Source organism: Mycena indigotica, assembly GCF_014461135.1.
Source record: "Mycena indigotica strain 171206Taipei chromosome Unknown Mind.scaff0012, whole genome shotgun sequence".
Taxonomy (NCBI): domain Eukaryota; kingdom Fungi; phylum Basidiomycota; class Agaricomycetes; order Agaricales; family Mycenaceae; genus Mycena; species Mycena indigotica.
In genome coordinates, this window is record NW_023503011.1 from 1,658,140 (window position 1) to 1,680,061 (window position 21,922).

General features: G+C 52.7%; 2 protein-coding genes across 2 annotated transcripts; one reads left to right on the top strand and one right to left on the bottom strand.

Annotated features, from left to right (window-relative positions):
* Positions 1-2,331: 2,331 nt before the first annotated feature.
* On the bottom strand, positions 2,332-3,488 carry MIND_01241500 (uncharacterized protein; the record flags this gene model as incomplete). The annotated part of the gene is made up of 3 exons (XM_037368904.1): positions 2,332-2,464; positions 2,517-2,675; positions 2,728-3,488. 3 exons carry the CDS (start codon positions 3,486-3,488, stop codon positions 2,332-2,334), a joined length of 1,053 nt encoding a protein of 350 aa, XP_037214872.1.
* Positions 3,489-5,424: 1,936 nt separating this feature from the next.
* Positions 5,425-6,365, top strand: MIND_01241600 (uncharacterized protein; the record flags this gene model as incomplete). The annotated part of the gene is made up of 3 exons (XM_037368905.1): positions 5,425-5,676; positions 5,737-5,914; positions 5,971-6,365. 3 exons carry the CDS (start codon positions 5,425-5,427, stop codon positions 6,363-6,365), a joined length of 825 nt encoding a protein of 274 aa, XP_037214873.1.
* Between the last annotated feature and the right edge of the window lie 15,557 nt (positions 6,366-21,922).

Consider the following 21,922-nt stretch of genomic DNA (forward strand, 5'->3'; position numbering starts at 1 on the left):
ATATTCCAGAGCCTTCCTGTGTGTTTACTAATTATCACTAATTAGAAAACTGTAGAATATACCATGGAATATACTAGTACTAAGTACAATTAGCCTGTAGTATATAAGCTGAAATGATCCCAGATCCCAGCATTGGGCATTGTTTGCATTGAACCTCACCGGTTCATGATTATAAACTCTTGCTCACTTTGATCCCATCAATCCTGTGATAACCTTGGAATTTCAACACCAAATTGAATAAAATACTCCAGTACTACAAACATAAAACAAGCAGTCCTCCTGAATGTCCCTGGACACAAGTCCAAAAAGTGAAATTTAACCACAGTGACCCTATCATGCATTGCTTGATACCACTCAGGGGTGAAATGATGTTCCCATATGTGCAGCCACCCACATTGGACAAATGTTCTGTTATACTAAGGTCAAATTACAAAACAAATTAAAATAGACAACTCACCACAATATGTTGAACCACTCCCATAATAAGTGCACGGCTAACTGACCATCGTCCATCATTATGAATGGAAATCACCATTGCAAGTGCTGAGATGGTATATATTGCACCAGATTGTATACTTTGACATCTAGTCAGTAGAATTGATATGAGAGAGATTGACCATACATAATCTCTAATGCAAGGGTGCATTGTTTTTGTGTGGATGAAATCCTCCAAAATCTCTCCGCAGGTAGCCTTGCTTCATTCTGGAGAAGTGATTTGTTCTTAGACTGGATCCACCATATTTGCCAACCTGATGGTGTTTCAGTTCAAGCATTAGAGTATTATAGGGAATAGAAGGAGCTAACCAGTTAATAATGACAGTAAAAGATTGGTTATCATTCCCAATACAAAGGGCACAGATTCAAATTTATCAATCCCAAGAAGAGAGTGCAACAACTATTCAAAATGGGAAGAGTGTCAGTTACAACACCTGGAAGAAGCTGAAGGTACCAAAGGTGGAAATCATGAACACAATAGGAAGAACAAGGAGGAAATGGAACCCATTCCATAGTTTGAAACATCGATAGCACTAGAAGTATCTTGGATTAGATATAGAAAGCGTTATTAAACCAACTTGACATACAAAAATAATATCTGTAATCAAGCTTTGAAATTTTCAGGTATGGATTGTCTTGGCAGATTAAATATTAGAAACATACTTGTTCACAGTTAATAATAACTGCTGGGCTTGTGATAGCCGTGTCAACACCGAATATTGATCAATATGTAAAATCGATCCTGTTGGAAAAGGGACCAGTTTCAAGGTGACTGCAACAGAGGAAACTGCTATAATTGCTTGGGCGGTGCCTAGTGGAAATGTAGATAAGGTCAAGCAGAAGAGAAAGTTGTCATATATGCGATGGCTGTAGGAGGCAATGGCAAGAATGAACAGAACAAAATAGATACCTACTCATATTGAGTGAGATTCAAGACTGAAAGGTTGAAAGTTGAACATACCATAAAGTAGCAGAGAAATCTATCATTGCTGGCATGAGTTGCATTTTGGGAAGGAAGTTACAACTTGAACTTACACCCGCACCCATGAGTTCAGAGGTTATCAGCTGATCAACTGTTGGATCATTGGCCATCCCTGGAGACATGGCTTATGGATGCAGGAGGGGCAAGAGCAAAGTCAAGCCCCGAGCGCCCTGGTACTTATGCTAGCTGGATATGATCAGAAGATGGCATATTGCGTGATGATATTTATATCCGAATAAAGGCATCATGTTCGAGAAGAAGGCAATCTTAGTTCAGATCGATCGGCTGCGAATTAGGTCAGAATATGGCCAAGTTAGATAATTTCCCTGCTGGAGCCCATATTGGACTTGCTTGTTTCTGCCAGATTTGCTCCCTGGACCCTGAGGCTCCCTCAGGAGTCCCTCCCACTCTACCACACCCGCAGTAGCTGGGATTTCCCAGGGCGGGGCGGAACAGCTAAACACCAGGAGATTCCCGGCATCCCATGAAACCGGACCAACGCTCGCTTCCCATTGATGATGGTTGCACGGCGCCACAGGATTTTGAGCGCTTGTCTTATTTCTGGACAAGGCAAACAGGATCCCGCTAGTATCTGTTGGAACCTGCATGGTGTGAAGACCTAAACACGATGCTAAAAGCTAGCGCCTTCCGTTGTATCAACCACACAGGGTATATCCAGTGTTGCTGTTTTACGCACACAACTCAAGTCACCGGTGGCGCAGCGGCCCCACGCCACTCTAAACATAATGTTGTGTCCCAACAGACATTGGTACACTGTGGTACACTGACCATTCAAATTCAAACTACAAACAATGTGGGCCTCCAAGCCAAGAAATTGGCCTGGGCCAGGCTCACTACTGCGGCCACCGGCGCATTTCCGCCTCATGATTCTGGGTATAAAACCCGCCGTATGGGTCGCCACGCTCCGGCTCGAGCCAGTTGACCGGCGCGAGCACCGACTCGGGGTTCGGCTGGTACGTGTTGTCCCTGCCCATCGAGGTAAATGCGCAAATCAAAGAATAAAAAAAGGCACACGCACAGAGGGTAGCGCGGCCGCATTGGGCTCGTGGAGTAGTCGTTCTGCGACGCATACGCGCGGACGATGTCGCTGTCTGGCACCCACCACGCGGGTCGGGCGGGGGTGTTTTCTTTTCCAGTGTTGGTGTTGGGACTGGTATTGATAGTGCTGGGCTTGAGGCTGGTGCGCGCATGTTAGCACAACGAACAATAGACCAAGTACTTGGACTCACAGTTCCGCTTGATAGTGCTCCTCCAGAATCTGGAGCGCCTCACGGAAGAACTCGTCCATGGACATCTCGGGCTCCTCAGGCTCTACGCTTTCCTCCTCGACGGCGGGGAGCGGCGCCTGCTCCAAGAGCGGGGCTGGGCTGGGCTGGGGCGATACTTCAGCGTCGTCTTCTTGCACCTCCTCCTCGTCCGACTCGACGAGCGCGAGCGCCGCCTGCTCCAGCCGTTGCTGCAGTGTGAGCGCTGGTTCGTTAGGTTTCGTTCGAATCTTTCGCCCTCTGGTGCCTCCTCGAAGGGACAGTTGCGACATTTGTGCGCCCAGTGTGTCCTCCCACCCATGGGAGGCCAACCGGTAAGGCGGGGTCTCTGTCGGGAGAGTGGCATAAGTGGGCATGTAGCGCGGGGCTTGCGCTCTAGCCACTGCCGCTGCGTGGGTAGGTGGCGTATCCTCCCATTCCCGTGGCAGCGGTTGGTACGGTGGTGTTTCCATCATCGCGCCAATGGCATGTGTACCGCGTTGCGCCGCAGGGTTCGGCGAGGCTCTTGCCACCGCCCGCTCGTGTCCAATCGGCGTGGGTAGTAAGCGTGCCACGGGCACTCGCGAGGGCAGGCGCTCGTCGTTGTCGGTGTCCTCGAGTCGCAGGCGGTTAAAATCGACGGGCAGGTCGTTGGGATCGACGGGCATCGTCTGGCCACTGGGTGGCAACGGTGGCGGGCGGAGGACGGGGATGCGACTGCCGGCGTAGCGTCCGAGGAAAGCCATGGCTAGCGTTCAAATCAATGTGGGGTGTCACGAGTGACCGTAGACGGCTTATATACGCGGCCGTGGGCCGGTCGCGCCTTGATCACGCAGGACAATGCGCGGAGGGATCCATCGAAGTCTGACGTGATTCTTTTTGGTGCAGATTGTGATACCAGATATGTAAAGGGGAGAATCGGATGTAATTGGGACGGTAACGGTCGTCCGTGACACGCAAAAGGATGGGCTTGTGGGTGGCAGCGAGATGGGGAGCAGCGAGATGGGGAGCTAAGAACGTATCTGGCGGCGGCGCTGGAGGTAAGAACACCACATAAGTATCCCCAGATCGGTGCAGGATGACGCCTATGTTGTTCGTCATCAAACGAAACCACATTCAAGTCATCACTCGCCGCTAGACCTTACTGCCGCCCACTACGTTCCTCCGCCTCTCCCTGTTTTCCGGCTTCACGCGCGTGGCGGCCTTTTTCCGCGTCCTCCGAGTTGCTGTTCATCCGGTTCACGATTGTATCTGAAGCCTTCATCAGCCTCGGTCATCATCCCACAATTGCAAGCCAGTTTGAGCAAGCCGTGAAGGAAACAAAAACGATATAAGTAAACGCAGACGCAGACGCACATCCGGTGACGAGCATTATGGGGAGAGTGAGGGCCATAACGCGTAGGCGCACCGCCTGCGCCGTCGGCATCGCGGGCGCGCTCTTCATCGAGTTTGTCTTCGAGTGCGGCGTCGACATGGGCGTTCTGGGCAAGGAAGCGCGTGGCGGTGCCCCGAGGTGATCCGGTCCGATGCTGATGAGATCATGACCCGTTATTACGTGCCTGCTCGCAGTTTGCGGAGGACGCTGACGTGGCACGCAAAACGGCGCGAAAACCAAGGCGAAAACACGACCGCGAGAGAGCTCGGGCTGTCGCTGGACACGCGGCGCTTGTCGGCGTGCCTGTGGAGCAAGTGCGGGCATAGAACTTAGCCTGTCGCTTCTTCATATGCATGTAGCTTTCAATTTTTTTCTCCTTCATTCATTCATCTCTCTTACTTCCTAAGCTTCCAGGCTTCCTTGATCCAAAGAACAACAGATCGCCGACTCACACAACCCACGCCCGAAGCCTACGCGACGTTCGAAGCGCTTGGCAACCCACTATTTGCATATCGCCACAGAGCGCATATCGCGCCCGTGTTCTGTTATCGCGCCACTGCTGATGCTGATGGGACTTGCTATATCCGCGGCACAAATCCCGCACTGGCTATATTCGCGCACCAGCAGGTCATGGTGCAGGTGAAGAGATAGTGGAGACAAGCCACTTGGATTGGATCAGCAGGTAGTTGACTGGCTGGCGGCTGGCAAATTGGAAGCCGCGGCGAAATACACGCAGGCTAACCCAACTTGCCTCTCACTCCGAGTCTGTAGTGTCTCTCCTCCCCAAACTCTCTTCACTGCAGTCAGGCCAAGACAGTTGTGACTCAGACGCCGTTGTCCACCGCCCCACGCACCCCTGAGCGGTTTGTTACCCCGAAACAAGCCGAGACACGACTAGGCCAGGAAGGGCAAAGGCGGGGAAGATCCCGCAGGCAGTGCGCGCCGATCGGCGTCACGGATTGATTTCCGAGGCAACCCCTAAACAACTTGGGACGATACGCTCTCCTGCAAGCCTCGATGCAGATTGCAGGCTGCACGCTGGACTAGCACTGGGTGCCTGCCCGATGGTGAGCTAGTCCCGAAGGAGCTGCCCTGTGCGCGCGCTGCCGGAAGGCCAAGAGGGCGGGGATGAAATAGGGCTTGGCGGATGCTGTCATCGCGTGTAATTGGACATAGCCTCGTCCTCACCGATCACTCGTCGCCGAGTATATAGTCTGACAGGTCGTGTGCCTGCCGTCTTCTTCCTCTTACCCCACCCCACCACCCGACCGCTGAGACTGCCCAAATACAACTCCCCGAACCAAAACATGACCAACTTGCCCAGCACCTCTACTTTCCGGGGACCGTTCCACAAGTCGGCGAAGCAGCCCGACCCATACTCGCGCGTGGGGGTCCCGCTCCAGCGGGTGCAGGGGAGAGGAGAAAGTCCCTCGCCCTCCGCCTGGACATTCTCCTCGAACTCGTCTGCGCAACCGAAGCGCCCGCAGTCGCCTCCCGCGCGGAAAAACAGCCGGGAGCAAGACGACGAGCGGCCGTCAAAGGCTATGGACCTGGCGATGGTGCGTGGCTGTCTGTTATCTCGCCCAATCTGCGTGGTCTAACATGTGTGTTATTTACAGCGTGGCGTGTCCACGATGCTGCTCATTCCCATGCCGTTCCTCGAGAGCGTGCGCAACCGGGCCCGGGGCAAGGGCAAGCGCCGCGCAAACGTGGATACCGGGGCCGAGGAGCATGAGAGCGATGACGAAGAGGAGGAAGAGGTCGATGTCATCGTGGGCAGCGACAACGGGTACCTCGGTGAGACTTGTCTCAGATTCTGTCTTCAGTCAACTCAACTCAACCATACTGTGCAGCCTATGCTGATGAGCCTAACACCTTGAAATGCCTCGCCGGACTGCGCAGCCCCTCGCCGCTGCCAGGTCCGCCCAACACAGTCGTTAAAAAGACGCACCGGAAGCACAATTCGCTTGTGCTACCTGATGTTGACGTCCCGCGCTATTCAAGGTCGCCATCGCCGCTGCCCGCTAGTATCACCCGCCCGCAGTCAGCTCTGGCCGCCACGGTCGATACTCCACCGCCATCTGCGTCACGCGCTGTACAGTTCACGATCGACGCCCCGCCCAGGGTTAAGCGTCGGACAGACCTCTTCGAGGCGCCGGTCGGGCGGGGCGAGGATGAAGAGCCTGCCTGGAGCGACTTCATGGTGAGCCACAGTCGCAGCAGGTTATCTTCCTCCCATCCGGTCTAGTGCTGGCCAGAATTATATTATGCTTGATTAAATATTGAATATATTCAGAATATTATGAATATATTATGCCCTTCGTGGATCACTTGAATATGATTATGTTTGAATATATTATATTATATTATGACTATGCTATATTATAGTCACAGAATATTCAACTATAGTAAGGTGGATGATTACAGCTATTTTCTCAGTCCATGTACTTAGTCATAGTACTAATCTTAGTCTAAGTTAGCCCTACTTCTGATAAATGTCATATATTAGCCTGTTTGTGCAGAGCCACCAGAGGCCACCTGGTGGCATTTTGGCTGTGTGCTGCCTGGTGGCTCTGGTGGCTTAGATCACATCATTCTCTTCTACTAACTATCAACAGTAATCCAGATATGCTCACAGAAACGTACAGAAGGTATTATAACCCCCACTCCACCTTACATGCTATTGATAGAGTCTGTAAGCCAACAAAAGGACAGTAGTATGAGTTACTTCATAGCTATAGCAGGCAAGATGGAATATAATGTAAGACTTGTCAGAGCCACCACAGCCACCAGAGCCACATGGCAGCACACAGTGAAAATGTCACCAGGTGGCCTCTGGTGGCTCTGCACAAACTCTCTATTATCTGTTATATATGGTGATTCATACATTACTCTTAGTAGGAACAGGGGTCAGGAGTGATCACTTTGGGTTGACCCTATTAAACATAGTGCAGGACCTCTGATCAAGTGGCTACTGGCTAACCTAATACTCGTGGCAATGCCCCTGAATGTATTTTGAGAGTCCTATGTAACCCAGGCTGGAATTAGAGAGGCCCAAAAGGAAGTTGCCCTACAATCCAGTATGTATTTTATGTTTTTGATTCTTTTTTCTAGCAGCAAATATGTCAAACATATCAAGAGATATGCATACTAGATTATAGTTGAATATATTCATAACATATTCATATTTTTGCAGCTGAATATGATTATATTATACTACAAATATATTATTGGGTTGGAGCTCTGAATATGATATGATTATAATATATTATGCCCATAAAATAATATAATCATATTTGGCCAGCACTAATCCGGTCTAACGAATCGCGTTCTAGTGAGGTCCCCGGGCCCGCTGTCAAACGCCCTGATATTTCGAGTCATTCCTGACATCATCTCCGCCCGGGCATGAGCTGGACGGTCAAATGACCTCTGCGTTCATTTCCCGGTTTTCGTTCACGCTCCCATTCTAATTGTATATCATTGTACGCCTGCGGACCTTACCCCGTTCTCATCGGCGTTGCTGTATCTTTGTATCCCTACCCCCGCTGTCCTATATCCCTGTATCTGTACTTTCTCTCTTTCTTTCACCCCAATGCGAATATATCTTTCAATCTACACAGGGTCCCGGTGCTTCCGCCCACGCTTACTGGCCCGGCGAGCTATGCCATTGCCGGCGGTCGGTGAGAAGCGGACTTGGCGAGACTGGACGCAGACCCTTCTCTTCTGAGATGTCTTACCTTCCGTTCCAGCACTATGACGAGTTTTGAAGGTATGTCGGAAATTTTTTTTTTTCCTTAACAGGCTTGATCAGGCGTGACCAGGCTGTCAGGCGCTTCGGCCTTGGTCAGGCTCCGGCCAGATCAAAGCTTCTGGCCCGGTTTCGGGCTCTCTGGTCCGGTTTCGGGGTCTCTGGTCCGGTTTCGGGGTCTGGCCCGGTTTCGGGCTCTGGCCATTGTCGGCGTCCTGACCAGCTCACCGATATCTTATCAGAAACTTTGGCCTGGCCAGTTGGCAGTCACTGAGTCAGATGAACAGGGCTGATCAGATAAGAAGAGCGTGATCTAAACGAGATAAGGCCGGACAGCTCTTGATCTTTCTTTTCGGACTGAAGCCATTTATTTAATCCTCAGTAACTTTACTGGTACGCTAGTATTAGATTACTTACTACATGATCACTTGTATTAGATTATTTACTACATGGTCAATTAGCTTGTTCAGTTTCAGTTATTACTTAAAGGTTAAGTTAACATGGTCAGGCGTGGTCAGTCAAGGAGTTACAATTTTACAATGAATTAACTAAATGCTTACAAGGGGGTTTGAACCGGTGGCTGCTACGCGCGTAAAGTACAAAATAACCATTAAACTAAACTTCCATAACAAAAGGTGTAATATGATGGCTATGATATGATCCCCCCCCCCTCAATAGCCATTGACAATTAAATTGAAATGGGTTTTTATTACAAGCATCTGACCTGACAAAAGGGAAAAACATATCAATACACAACTCAGTCAGTCCAATGAAAGACAAGAATGTATGTTTTTTTTTCGGCTACAACGCGCTAACTAAGGATATGACGACTTGGATGGTTGCTACGGACATTTCGAATACGACGACGCTTAGAGATTTGGAAGTACTGACCCTATTAAGAATCTGACGCATGACCAGCAGACGCCAGCTCAGAGAGGGGGGAGGAGTCTGAATCCGAATCAGCAACGTCGAGAACAACTTGACGACGACGGCCCGCAGAAGGCGGAGCCGCTGCATGCTCATTTCCGACCACCGTTGACATCGCACGTTGACCACGTTGATTCACGGTGTCCACATTTCCACGCTGGCTGCGTCGTTTGGCAGGCTGGATATTCACAGGCTCCGAATCATCTTCAGCAATGTGTTGGCTCACAACCTGAGGCGCATCTGCGACTGCTCCACCACGTCCTCCGCCGCGTCCTCCACCGCGTCCTCCACCGCGTCCTCGACCACGTGCTCGACCACGCCCAGCGGGTGCCCCCGGGCCGGTGCCGGCGGCAAGATCAGCTGCCTCGGAGTCTGGCCCACTGGCAAAGCGTACAGGCTCAGGTACACCACTTGCAAGACCAGCCCCAGCGGTTGGTTGATTTAGATCTTTTTGGCTGGCTTTGCCCTTACCCTTGAGTTTGGGTTTGGGCTTGGGTTTGGGCTTGGGGGCTACCTTGGTCGTTGCTGGTCTGCGTGAGGCCACGATCGGTGGATGGCCATCCAATACGTTTTCAAGCTCCTCGACATCAACGATGGTAGCAGGCACTGGTACGACACCATGATTTTGAGCATCGCCTACAATGATTGCGTCTGAATCAACAGCGTCAAGTCTAATTCAATCAACGTCGAAAACCACGCACCGTCTGCTTCATCCAAATCAAGGGGTTGGCTGAAGCCGATTGTGCCCATTTCCTCGTTGTACTCGTAGGGGATTCCCCTCCCCATCAGACTCCTGCGAGCCTTGAGTCTTTCCCGCCAGCTCTCTAGTCTCCTCCTCAAGCTCCTCCGAGTCGTTGACCGTAAGTCCGCCCATCAGCATTGCCACGATTTCGTCATCCTTGGAGGCGACAAGGGCCGACTCCATCGCATTGTTGCGCGATGTTGAGGGGTCAGCAGCAAACGAAACACCCTTGAAGACTATAGCATCCATGAATGGCCCAACGGTGCTACCGTCACGGTGACCATCGTTCACCATTGTGGCAAAACAGAGCTTGAGGTGGCGCTCGAAAACACCGAGGTAATTGACGCCGGAGACGGTGCCCTTCTCTTCAAAACTATCTTTGGGCTTGTCGAGCAGAACGTGGATAAGCTAGCGAATACAGTAGATGAGCTTGAGTGGTTGCGGAACGCGCAGAAGGTACTAACCGCGGCAATGATAAACCCAACTGATGGGGCTGTGGTTTTTTTAACGGCCCACCGTAGTCCATACGTGCCGGCAGCCGGTGCGGCGGATGCCTCATTCTTCAGGCTCCCCGGGCTAAACAAAACAAGCCGTATAGCCTGGAGGGTTGGGATAACAGCACCTAACCTGCCCACTTATCCCCTCTAGTTAGAGCCTCAGGGGGGGGGTGAAGCTCTAACTAGAGGGGATAATGGAAATCTGCGGTGTTTCCTTAAACTCGCTTCTGGATGTTAGTGGACAGGATGTTAGTAGACGGGAGGTCTTTGGGGGGGAAGGGGGAGGCCGGGGGGGGGAGCGGGCTGGGGGAGCGGGCTGGCCGGAGCATCAAAGGATGATCACCGGATGACACGATGACAGCGAAGGTCATCATCGCTGTCTGCTGTCAAGTCCCGCCCTCCGCCCGCCCTCCCCCGCCCTCATCCCATCACTGCCATCAAAGTTACTGATGGCTGCTGATCTTGGGGTCGCCCATGGTCCCGCCCACCGTCCCGATCTGATGGCGCATCAAAAAATGAAAGTTGTGCAGAATGCTCTGCTGATACCAGATGTACAGACCGTTTATTAATAGCTTGAGTAGTTAAGGAGATACAAGCCTTTTGATCTAGTGATGGATGAGTCGGAAGTTAGTAGACATCTTTTATAAGTGATATTTGGAGGATTTTAGTATGGTATGGGTATGTAGGGCAATTTGGGTGTCAGTCCCGGTGTCAGGGGAGGTTATAGGTAGGTAATGGTGATCCTAGCTGTAAGGGTCCTCTCTAATAACTTATCCTATCCACTAACTTCAGGTTATGTTAGTAAGGGCTAACTATGTACAGTATGCACATGTAGGTCCTCGAGCAACATATAAGTAAGTCTCTATAGAAGGTGTTGGGACTGTCAGTAGGGGATATGAGGCATAGTTGGCAAGAAGCCACGATGTCCACTAACTTCCTTGCCTGTGAAGTTAGTAGACATCTTTGATTACTTGGGGTTATAAAACAGGAAGGGGGGAGCAAGGATGGCTTTCAAGGCCATGGGAGATATACTGGAGTGCCTTTCGTCCTGCTGAAGTCCAGCACTTGTGACAATATAGTTGAGTATGTCTACTAACTTCTGAGCTAGGGAAGTTAGTGGACATCTTCCATCACTGTGGTCGATAAACCGTCCAAAGGGTACAACTGTGAGGTGTGAAGCTATGGAAGGTATCCTTGGAGGGCTTTGATCCCGAACAAGTTCAAATTCAGCATAGTAAAGTTTGGCATGTCTACTAACTTCCGTGCTCTGAGGTTAGTAGACACTCACTTTGGTTCAGAACGCGTTTGGTGGGCACAGATGCGGGATGTGGGGCTATGGGACATCTGCTTGAAAGCCCATCTCGTTGCCCTACTGTACGCATCGACGATAGTGACATGGATGGGAGTTAGTGGACATCCTCAGTTTGTAAGGGTCCCCCCTTACGATGTAGAATGTCCACTAACTTCGTCGGTGCATTGGTCAACAACGCAGCTGGTGGGCACATATATGGCGCATCTCAGACCATTTGAGGTCTATCGGGAGAGTTCTCCCCTGGTGGGAGGCTGGAGCGGTGATACTTTAGATGACCCTGTCTACTAACTTCCGTGCTCGAGAAGTTAGTAGACGCGTTTCACTACTTTGGTCCATAAAATAGGTGGTGGGCTCCGACATGATATTATATGCCCTAGAAAGCTCAGTGGCAGGGTTTTCCCCCGGTGGAGGGCTGGAGCGGTGATACTTTAGATGACCCTGTCTACTAACTTCCGTGCTCGAGAAGTTAGTAGACGCGTTTCACTACTTTGGTCCATAAAATGGCCATTGGGCTCCGACATGATATTATATGCCCTAGAAAGCTCAGTGGCAGGGTTTTCCCCCCGGTGGAAGGCTGGAGCGGTGATACTTTAGATGACCCTGTCTACTAACTTCCGTGCTCAGGAAGTTAGTAGACGCGTTTCACTACTTTGGTCCATAAAATAGGTGGTGGGCTCACATATACCATGGACATCCTCCCCTCTGTGTGTGTGCTTACTAGTGTGCAAAGGGCCCCTTGAGAATCTCACGTCCACTAACTTCCGGCCAAGGAAGTTAGTGGACCGGAAGTTAGTAGATGCCTGGACCGGAAGTTAGTGGACCCTCACACGACTTCCCCGACTACTACCGTGATAGTTCACAAGGCTATGGACCTTCATGAGGACCGTACCGTCAGTACCCAGCTAGCGGCCGATTATCGGCCCCGTTGTGACACTGACTCTGTGACCTTCCTTCCTTCTTCTTCTCCTACCACCCACCATGCACTCCATCCGCTGGCTAGTCTCAGCCCTTACTCCCCGCAAGCCCTCGAAGCAGCCTCAGTCCCCAACGCCATCCCCGCCTACGACACCACAGGCTCCCGATGTACCCAAGCCAACGCCTTCGCTCGAATCCTTCGCTAAAGCCATGGCAAACCGCAGTCTCACGACTGAAGGGCCCCCAGAGACTCCAAAAAAAAAAAACACCCCCTCCCCCAATACCAATACGAACGATGCAAAATCAAGCAGCCCGTCCCTGGATGAGGACGATGAACTGGACCTTCTCATATCCGGTCTGACAGAGGAGGAGCTCGCAGCTATGGGTTGCCAGCCGGACAAAGGCCCCCCCAAGCCAAGGAAAAGCGTCGACTGGGTCTACAACAATGTTTTCCAAACAGGGCCCTCTAGCGCCACGGATTCGGGTTGGATGACGGAGGAGGAGATTCAGGAAGAGATTAGAAAGGCTCGCAAGAGAAAGGAGGATAAGGCAGCTAAGAACAAGAAGAACAAGCGTAGGATGGTTGTCGTCAGCCCCCAATAGTGGTAGTGCGTCGGGGAAGTTAGTAGACTCTTGAAGTACTTGCGCGCATTTCTGTGACATATTTTTTTTTCCCAATCACACGCAGTCACGCCTTCCCTCTCCACGATGACAACCAAAAGCAGTCAAGCCAAAGAACGAGCCGACATCCTTGTCAACACCCAACAGCTTAGTGGAGCGAATTCGAAGGCCAATCGAGCCCGTGTCGTCCAGCAGATTAACGACTTCTACAAGGACCGCGACAAGAAGATACAAGAAATCTTCGATGGCCAGTTTGGCTCCAACCGTGTCACCCTAGACTGGATTCGAAAACAAATAACGAGTACCGCATATACCCAGGCAACACGGGCACCGAATTATTACAATGCGTATACGAGCCGAGTGATGCGTGAGCTAGGAGAAGGTGCGTTCGCTTCATTCTATTCATGACCCTTTCGTGATATCGTTTCAAGGTTCGACCCTTGAAGAGGCCCACCAGGAGATCACACAACGATGGAAGAATGCGGGTTTCAAACGCTTCGGAGAATATCTCACCGATGATATGAAGGAAGAACTCAGACATGAGCTGGAAGCAAGCAGGGAGGGAAAACAGGTATCCGTTCGGGAAAACAACAAGGGCGGGTGCATCAGATGTTGAGCGGAGCTACGAAAAAATGGAAACCATAGTGCGTCTTCTGCTGCAGTGCTTTGACCTCTCTGAATCCTTCTGCTCAGGCTCAGGGCACCCATGTCCGAACCGGTACCTGTACTCTAGCCTTTATAGCAAAGGGTTACTCTTCAGAGCCTACTCCATCGCATTGCCTCTATACAGGCCCAGCGAATGACTTTCTCCAATCGGTTTACAATATTTCTAACGTGGAATTCCTTTGGCAGTTTGAGTCATTCTGCAGCCTGCGGCGGCGAAGTAAGTCAAGTAATCCTTGAAATGGCCATCTGAACCCATAGGATAGATCCTGGGCCACCTAAGAATGCGGTTACCTTACGTCGGCTGATAGTAAAGCTGGTTACCGATGGTCTCCGTGCGTCGTCTACTAACTCCCCGCCACTAACTCCCGCCACTAACTCCTTGTAACTCTTCAGGACTTATCACACAACGCAAGGACGTCAAAATGTACTATAAGCACTATGACTACGGAGTTCGACACCTCCTTGGTGTCGAACTCGTTGGCCTCCCGCTGGGTCAGGAGGCGCCGGTCAATCCTACTCGTATCACAGCCGTCCAAGATCTCCAAGGTTTAACCGACATGCTGGAAACGGGCAAGATGCATTGGGAGAAGATGTCCTTTGCCGATCGCAAGAAGCTTAAGGCTCGATTTGCCAATGGAAATGCACGGCTCCGCGACCCTAGGAAAACCGTGCCAGCTGTAGAGGATGGTAACTTCAGCGAAGAGGAGGAACTTGTGCCTGAGGATGAAATGGCTATGGAGGTTGATACTGAGAAGGGAGATGGGGATGGAGAGTCGGAGGAGCGGTTCGATAGAGACGATGAAGAGGATGGAAATCAATCCATGACCATCCAAGAAGAGTCCACGGCCTCAACCTCAAAGAAAAACGCCAAAATTGCGTCCACAAAAGCTCAACACAGGCTCACCAAGGCCAAGGATATTCCAAAGAAGGCATCAAAGTCAAAGGAGGCAGCAAAAAAGTCCCGAAAGGAGCAGGCAGCGAAGAAGAAGAGCAAAAAGTTAGTGGTCAGCGAGAAGTTAGTGGACAAGGAGAAGAGAGACCCCAAGGAAGTCGAGCGACTGGATCGGCCAAAGCCCAAGCCAAATTTTAAGGGAAAGGCAGTGAAGCTGACCGTTGCTCCTGGTCTAGAAGGCCAAGAAGAAACGGAGCACCCCGGGCGATTCTTTACCATGAATTTCGATGAACCGGAGCCCGATATTGCTCAGATGGATGCAGACCGGGGCGAGGAGCGAAGTCTGGCTGAGTCTAGACCAAGACGAAAGCCTACCGAGAACGCAGTGGAGAAAAGACGGCAGTTATTTGCGGAGCTGGGAAGACGGCGGTGAAACTTATGTCTACTAACTTCATCTGTAGTGGATCACAGTTTTACTGAGCCCAGTACAGTAGATATTATCCACAGTTTGAATCCTTGTGACTCCAAGATGCTCCACAGTGTATCGTTTGCCCTTCGCGGGGGAAGGGACGAAGTTAGTGGACATGTCTAAGTCCGGTGGGCATGTCACGGGAGTTAGTGTCACAAAAAAAAAACTTCGTCTCGAGCAACACCATGCCGGAACAAAAGCCATCAGACGTTGAGGAGGCAGCGGCGGTCGATAAGCAGGAGAGCCAGCCAGAGGATCATGATGATCCGGGGGGAGGGTCAAAGGCGGGGGACGAGGAGGTTGGGGACGAGGGGGGGGCAATGAAGCAGCAGGGCCATCAGGATGAGGTGGAGGCTGAGCAGCTCTCGCGTGACCGACGCGCCCAGCGTTTGGCAGCCAAACGAGCATCAATGGCCAGAAAAAGGGCAGCGGAAGCAGAGGAAGGAAAGATGCGCGCGAGGGAGCAAAACAAGGCCGCTGTCAAAGCCTTGCGGCTGAAAGAGCCTCACAACCAGCGCCAGAAGGAGGGAGCCGATACACAGGTACTTAAAGGCGCAGAAAATAACAGACCACAACTACTACCACCGGCCGCCAAAGCCATATGCCCACTAACTTCCAAATTCATCCGAACCCACCGTTTAGTCACCCGAACCCACCAGTTAGTCACCCATTGTCGTAGATATTTGTATTTGTATTACCTACTCTCCATGATGCGTCGACTCCTACCAAATGCATGCGACGAAGTTAGGAGTCAGGTCATGGAAGTTAGTGGACCGATATGAAGTTAGTGGACCGGTGTGAGTCAGAGCGGAAAGTCACGGGAGTTAGTGCTCCTGCATGAGTCAGAGAGCGGCATGTCACGGGAGTTAGTGACCTACTTGTCACGTCCAAAAAAACTTCCTCGTCTCGACCAACATGCCCAAACGCAAGCTATCGAACGTTGAGGAGGAATCGGAGGATGAGGAGCAACAGGATCAGGGGGGAGAGGGCGAGGGCGAGGGCGAGGGCGAGGGCGGTGACGAGGGGGCGAGGGCGAGGGCGAGGGCGAGGACCAGCTGGGTGGCAGTGGGGGACAGGAGCCGGATGCCGAGCATCTCGAGCTACAGCGACAGGCGCGGCGATTGAAGTCGAAACGAGAGTGGGCGGCCAACAAAAGGGCGAAAGAGAGGGCAAAGCTGGGGGACAAAGAGTACAGGAGGCAGGCTGCGGCCGCTATGAGGGCTAGTCGGGAGAACAGGACGCCGCAACAAGCCCAAGAAGCGGCAGAGCGGCAGCGTGCGTACAAGCAAACGCACAACCAAAGGTTCGTCCTTTTCCTTCGGGTCATTTCACTCCCACTAAGTATCCCTCGTAGACGGCTCGATCTCGAAGGACCATCAAAGCCCGGTCGAAAGATCACCATACCCGTGGACGATGACGACGAAGACCCTCCACCGCCTCGAAAGCGCGCAAAGCGTACTCCAAAAAGCAAAGAAACTATCGACACCGAAGAGGACGAAAGCTCCGACGCCGCGCCACCAGCATCGCCGCGATTCAATCTCAGGAGCAGGAAGGAAATTCCTGGATCGGAACAGCCAGCCCCTGTCCCAGCGCCTAAGTAGGCGATGCAAATCATGACGAAACTGTCCACTAACTCCTCACACAGAGCCAAAAAAGCGCCAGCAAAGAGCAAAGGCAAGGGCAAGGCAAAGGCCCCAGATGATTCGGGAAGTGAGAGTGAAACGGAGGCCCCCGCCAAACCACCACCGTAAGCGGGCGTCAAATTCGGAAGCTGTCCACTAACTCCTCACACAGAGCGAAAAAAGCGCCCGCAAAGAGCAAAGGCAAGGGCAAGGCAAAGGCCCCAGATGATTCGGGGAGTGAAAAGGAGGCCGCCCCGCCCCACCACCGTAAGCGCTGCCGAGGTCGCAAGCCGTCTACTAACTCCTCACACAGAGCGAAAAAAGCGCCGGCAAAGAGCAAAAGCAAGGGCAAGGCAAAGGCCCCAGATGATTCGGGAGGTGAGAGCGAAACGGGAGGCCCCCGCCAAACCACCACCGTAAGCGGGTGTCAAATCCGGAAGCTGTCCACTAACTCCTCACACAGAGCGAAAAAAGCGCCCGCAAAGAGCAAAGGCAAGGGCAAGGCAAAGGCCCCAGATGATTCGGGGAGTGAAAAGGAGGCCCCCCCGCCACCACCGTAAGCGCTGCCGAGGTCGCAAGCCGTCTACTAACTCCTCACACAGAGTGAAAAAGCGCCGGCAAAGAGCAAAAGCAAGGGAAAGGCACAGGTTCCAGATGCTTCGGGAAGCGAGGAGAGTGAAAAGGAGGCCGCCGCCAAACCACCACCGTAAGCGGTGCCGAGGTCGCAAGCCGTCTACTAACTCCTCACACAGAGCGAAAAAAGCGCCCGCAAAGAGCAAAAGCAAGGGAAAGGCACAGGCTCCAGATGCTTCGGGAAGCGAGGAGAGTGAAAAGGAGGCCGCCGCCAAACCACCACCGTAAGCGCTGCCGAGGTCGCAAGCCGTCTACTAACTCCTCACACAGAGCGAAAAAAGCGCCCGCAAAGAGCAAAGGCAGGGGAAAGAGGAATGCTGTAGTTGAAGAAGACACTGCTGGAGCTGATGAGGGCGAAAAGGAGGCCCCTGCCCCACCACTGTAGGCGCGGCCACAAAGTCGCAAGCTGTCTACTAACTTCTCATGCAGCGTGCAAGTCGTTGGCAAGGGAAAGAAGAAGAAGGCCGTGGCTCCAGACGCGCCTGAAGAACTCGAAAAGGAGGCCCCTGCTCCCCCGCCAGCGTAAGACGCTCCGAAATCGTCCGGCCCGTCTACTAACGTTTTCTGACGCAGGTCAAAAAGGCCGTCCACGAATAGAAAGGGGAAGAAGGCCGAGGAAGATGCTCCTGCTCCCCCACCGCCGTAAGCGGCAAAATTCCTGTCAACTCGTTCACTAACTTCCCATACAGAGCTAAGAAGATCGTCAAGGCCACAGGAAGGAAGCCGGGCGGGGTTGAAACAGCGCCTGAAGAAAGCGAAGAGGAGACTCCCGCTGTTCCACCACCGTAAGCACTCCCAAAGTTGCCAGACTGTCCACTAACTCCTCACGCAGAGACAAAAAGGCGTCCGGGACGAGTCAAGACAAAGGAAAGGAGAAGCCTGTGGTTGCACAAGCGAGGAAGGCCCTTGCTCTACCACCGCCGTAAGCGTCGCCTAACCGAAGTCGCCAGACCACCTACTAACTGCCAATTCAGGTCTAAAAAGCCAACCACCAGAGCGAATGCAAGAAGCGGTGCTGTGGATGGCGACAACGAGGCCCTGGTCCCGCAGACGTAGGGCATCCAAGTATGCAGCTCCGTCTATTGACTTTGGACAGATCTGCTCCATCGAAGCCTCCGTCATCGAAGCCTCCGAGAGGCCGACTGATCAACGCAGCAAAATCCAAGTCATCCGACGCCACCATAGCTAGTGGCTCTCAGCACGCGACAACCCTCCGGCCACTTCCAACAACTCCCTACGCCGACGTGCCCCTGCTTCCTCCCCGACTGAAGACAAACCTGCCCCCGCTTCCTCCCCCAATGGAACGGGAGTTCTCGTGGGAAGCTCACGATATCGATTGCCCTCGAGGCGAGAAATGTCATGCAGGGTTTGGAGGACGTCGACCAATCACTGCGCCCGAAGCTTGCCTATTTGAGGCTTCATTCATTGCAAGGCATCGTGCACAACGTGGACGGGACTGTGGCGGATTTGTCGGACTGGCTAGCTGGGCCCATGTGCGGCTCTTGTGTCGTCCATTATAACGAGAAACTTGCACGGATGGATCTCTCGCAATGGAGCCCTTGCCAATCTGTTTACCGATGACGAGTGAGTCTACCGTCTCTCAATCGTCATCTTCTAACTCCCTGTCAGAGACGATCCGTTGCCCGTCGTCAGAGGCGAGGCCGCCTCGTCCAAGCTTTATTCCCTTGCAGGCTTGCCAAACGACGAGATAATCCCCCATGTCGAATATCGCAAGGTTGGCTCCGACCTTGAAGATGAAGGGTCAGCGTCGGCAGGTACCGATGATCAGCAAGAGGCTCTCATTGAGCCGGAAGCTTTCAAGTCCATTATCGATGAACTCCCGACCGGAACCCCGCAATCTCGCTCTCTTCAAGACATTGCCTCTTACGAAAGTGATTCCCCAAGTCCCGTTGGTCCTGGCGAATACGATATGCTCGAAAGTCCACGCAGCCCAACGCCTGAACCGATGCACATCGAGCAGCAAGTACCCGCCCAGCGTGGCCTCGGTCGCAAACCTCAAGGAATCTCGGCAGTCGCCAAACGTCGTAAGGGGGGTAGCGAGGAAGGGAAAGAAAAAGGAACCACTCTTCCTCCCCCCTCCATCTGACACGGACGATGCACAGACCCGGGCGGCAATGGTGACGACGACGTCAAGCAAACCCAGGACGACGAGGCCATGGAGGCTCTCAACACAGGGCCGTCTCTTCAGACGGATCATGTCGACCTTGATATGTTCGACGACGAGTCCGACTACGTCAAGGCCACCATGGAGCGTCTTCGTATAACATTGGCAGAAGTCCATGCGTATCGTCGTCAACCCCACTACGACCCGCGTTGCGACCCGGTCCTCTTTGTTCCTCCCAAGCCAACATCTGCGGACCCATACGACTTCCAAGACCGCATGCGTTCGCTCACTAGCGGGGAGATCCTGCAGATCAAACAGGAGTTGAACGAGGCAACTATCGCCGTCAATCTTTTGGGAGCAACACCAGCAGCCGTCATCCATACGCCCACGCTTCCATCGGGACCGCCTCTCCCTGTTCCTCCCGGGTCATTTTGGACCATTCCACAGCCGACTCCTTGGACCGACGAAGACCGGCAAAATAGAGAGTATTTGATGGCCAACGGAAATTATCGACGGAGGTGGAATGCACAAGGGGCCTGGATGGTGGGCGTTCACATCTGCAATAAGGACTGGGAAGCTTTTAAATCGTCAGGCCAGCAGTAGCGGAGGAATCGCGGTATAGATACTTTGCTTTGTGGACATTTTACAAGAAATATATCGAATAGTTGTCGCCGGTACACATAGCGAGATCAGATGCACAAAGTTTGAGCCATGTCCACTAACTTCTGGCTATCGGAACAGGACCACTAACTCCCTCGCTCGGTGCACTCAGAATGAACGACGTCGTCATGCGTTTATGAAGGCGGTCTGTATAGCAGGCGTGTAAAAAGGCGGTCCATTGGTAAGTGAGGGCGCTTCACTGGCTGTTTTATCGACCGTCTATTAACTCCCGTCTACTAACTTCCACTCCGCCGACGCAGGCTGCCAACTTCTGTCGTCTACTAACTTCTGTCTTCTACTAACTTCTGTCTTCTACTAACTTCTCCTCACTCACGAGAGGCTACCAGCAGTTCCTCCACCCTACTCCACAGCGTGATATCCTTCTCCCATCGATGGTCCTTTTCTGCCATTCGCTGTCGATATAATGCTGGATCGGTCCTTTTGAGCTGTGCCTCAGTTAGGAAGCCATTGTCAACCCATCGGAAGATACCCCCTGCGGTGTACTGGGTGAATGACGACCGAGACTCCGTTTCCATAACGGGGGTGTTAGAGTGCGAAAGCGTTGCCGATGGTATGAGGATGGTAGAGCCAGCGGGGAACTCAATCATTAGTTTGAGATCCCAAAGCACCATGTGGCCTCCAGTCGTAGGATCGAAGCGTCCCAAGGCTGTAACAGGGCACCAGCCAGCGGGGGCATTAAGCACATCTCGATGCCGAAACGTGCAGACGTTGTTGCCTAGATTGAATGTTGCCGCTGAAAAAACCGATCGGTTGAATGGCCGAGGTACTTCCAGCAGAGGATCCAATCGATCGTTATAGCTTTTATACCGTTGGTAAAGCCGAGGCGCCCAGAAGGCCATCATAGCTGCAAGGGGTTAGTGCGGGTTGGCGTCGTTGAGAGATTTTTTTTACCGCTGCCAAAGGACGCAATGCTCTGGAATGACTCGTCTTCGACGAGCTGTTGCCCCATGGCTCCATATTGGCCTTCTAAAGGAGTAGCAGTTGTTTGGCCCTGCCCGTAGGGAGATACCCACAGTCACCGCTGCATAGAGGCCCCGGCGGTGAGGAACGGGTGGCCCATCGGCCGCAGCAGCAGCAGCTGCGGCCTGTACAAGTAGTCCGTGCGCTCGATCGAGCATTGATGTATACGATGAGTTATCGGGACGCCCCGCGAGAACGGCAAAGACACGACCGCTCCCGTCTACGAGGGGTTTTGCAGTTCTGAGAAAGTTAGTAGACGAAGTTAGTAGACAACGACTAACCTCCCGTCCCATTGAACCCGTGTGAAACCCTGTCGTAACAAATCCGCCGGCGTGTGTTGCTTGCTTGCCTGCTTAAGCTCCTCCTTCGTCTCCTGGCCCGCTCGATATCCACCCCATTGGACAGGGAGCTCCGTCGGGTCCAGCTGGGTTTCTATGCCGCGGATATTTTGGGTGCGTTTGGCACGGGCTGCAGGTCGTACGATATGACCATGGACAGCAACTTCCTCCACTCGCTTTTGGGCCCGTTTATGGTGAGAACGGCTGCTGGGCCGCGGTGGAGGGGAGCTGATGAGGACGGCGGCGCTTGAGCCGCGCTTGCGTTGTTTGGCGGATGAGGAGGCTTTGGACGTGACGACGAGGGGAGTTGGAGGCTATACATCGACCATTAGGCTCGCGTAGCGCACAATCAAACCCTGCGTACCTCTACTCCACCTCTAGGTACTCCCGTCGATGCCACTCTGGCTCGCTCGCTGACAGGCCGCTGCCAGTATAGCCTCGGCCTGGACTGCCTGAGCAAACTTGCGACGGTGGACCGCCTAGAGATTGGAGGGAGTTAGTAGACTAGGGTTAGTCGGTGGACGGCTCACCTGGGACTCCGCCTCCAGAGGTTCTATATCCCGAACCAGACCCTCTTTACCCTCTCGTTCATACGCTGCAGCGAGTAGAGCTCCAATGGATAGGGTTGATGCTTGAAGGACCTCGGCGGCTCGCTGG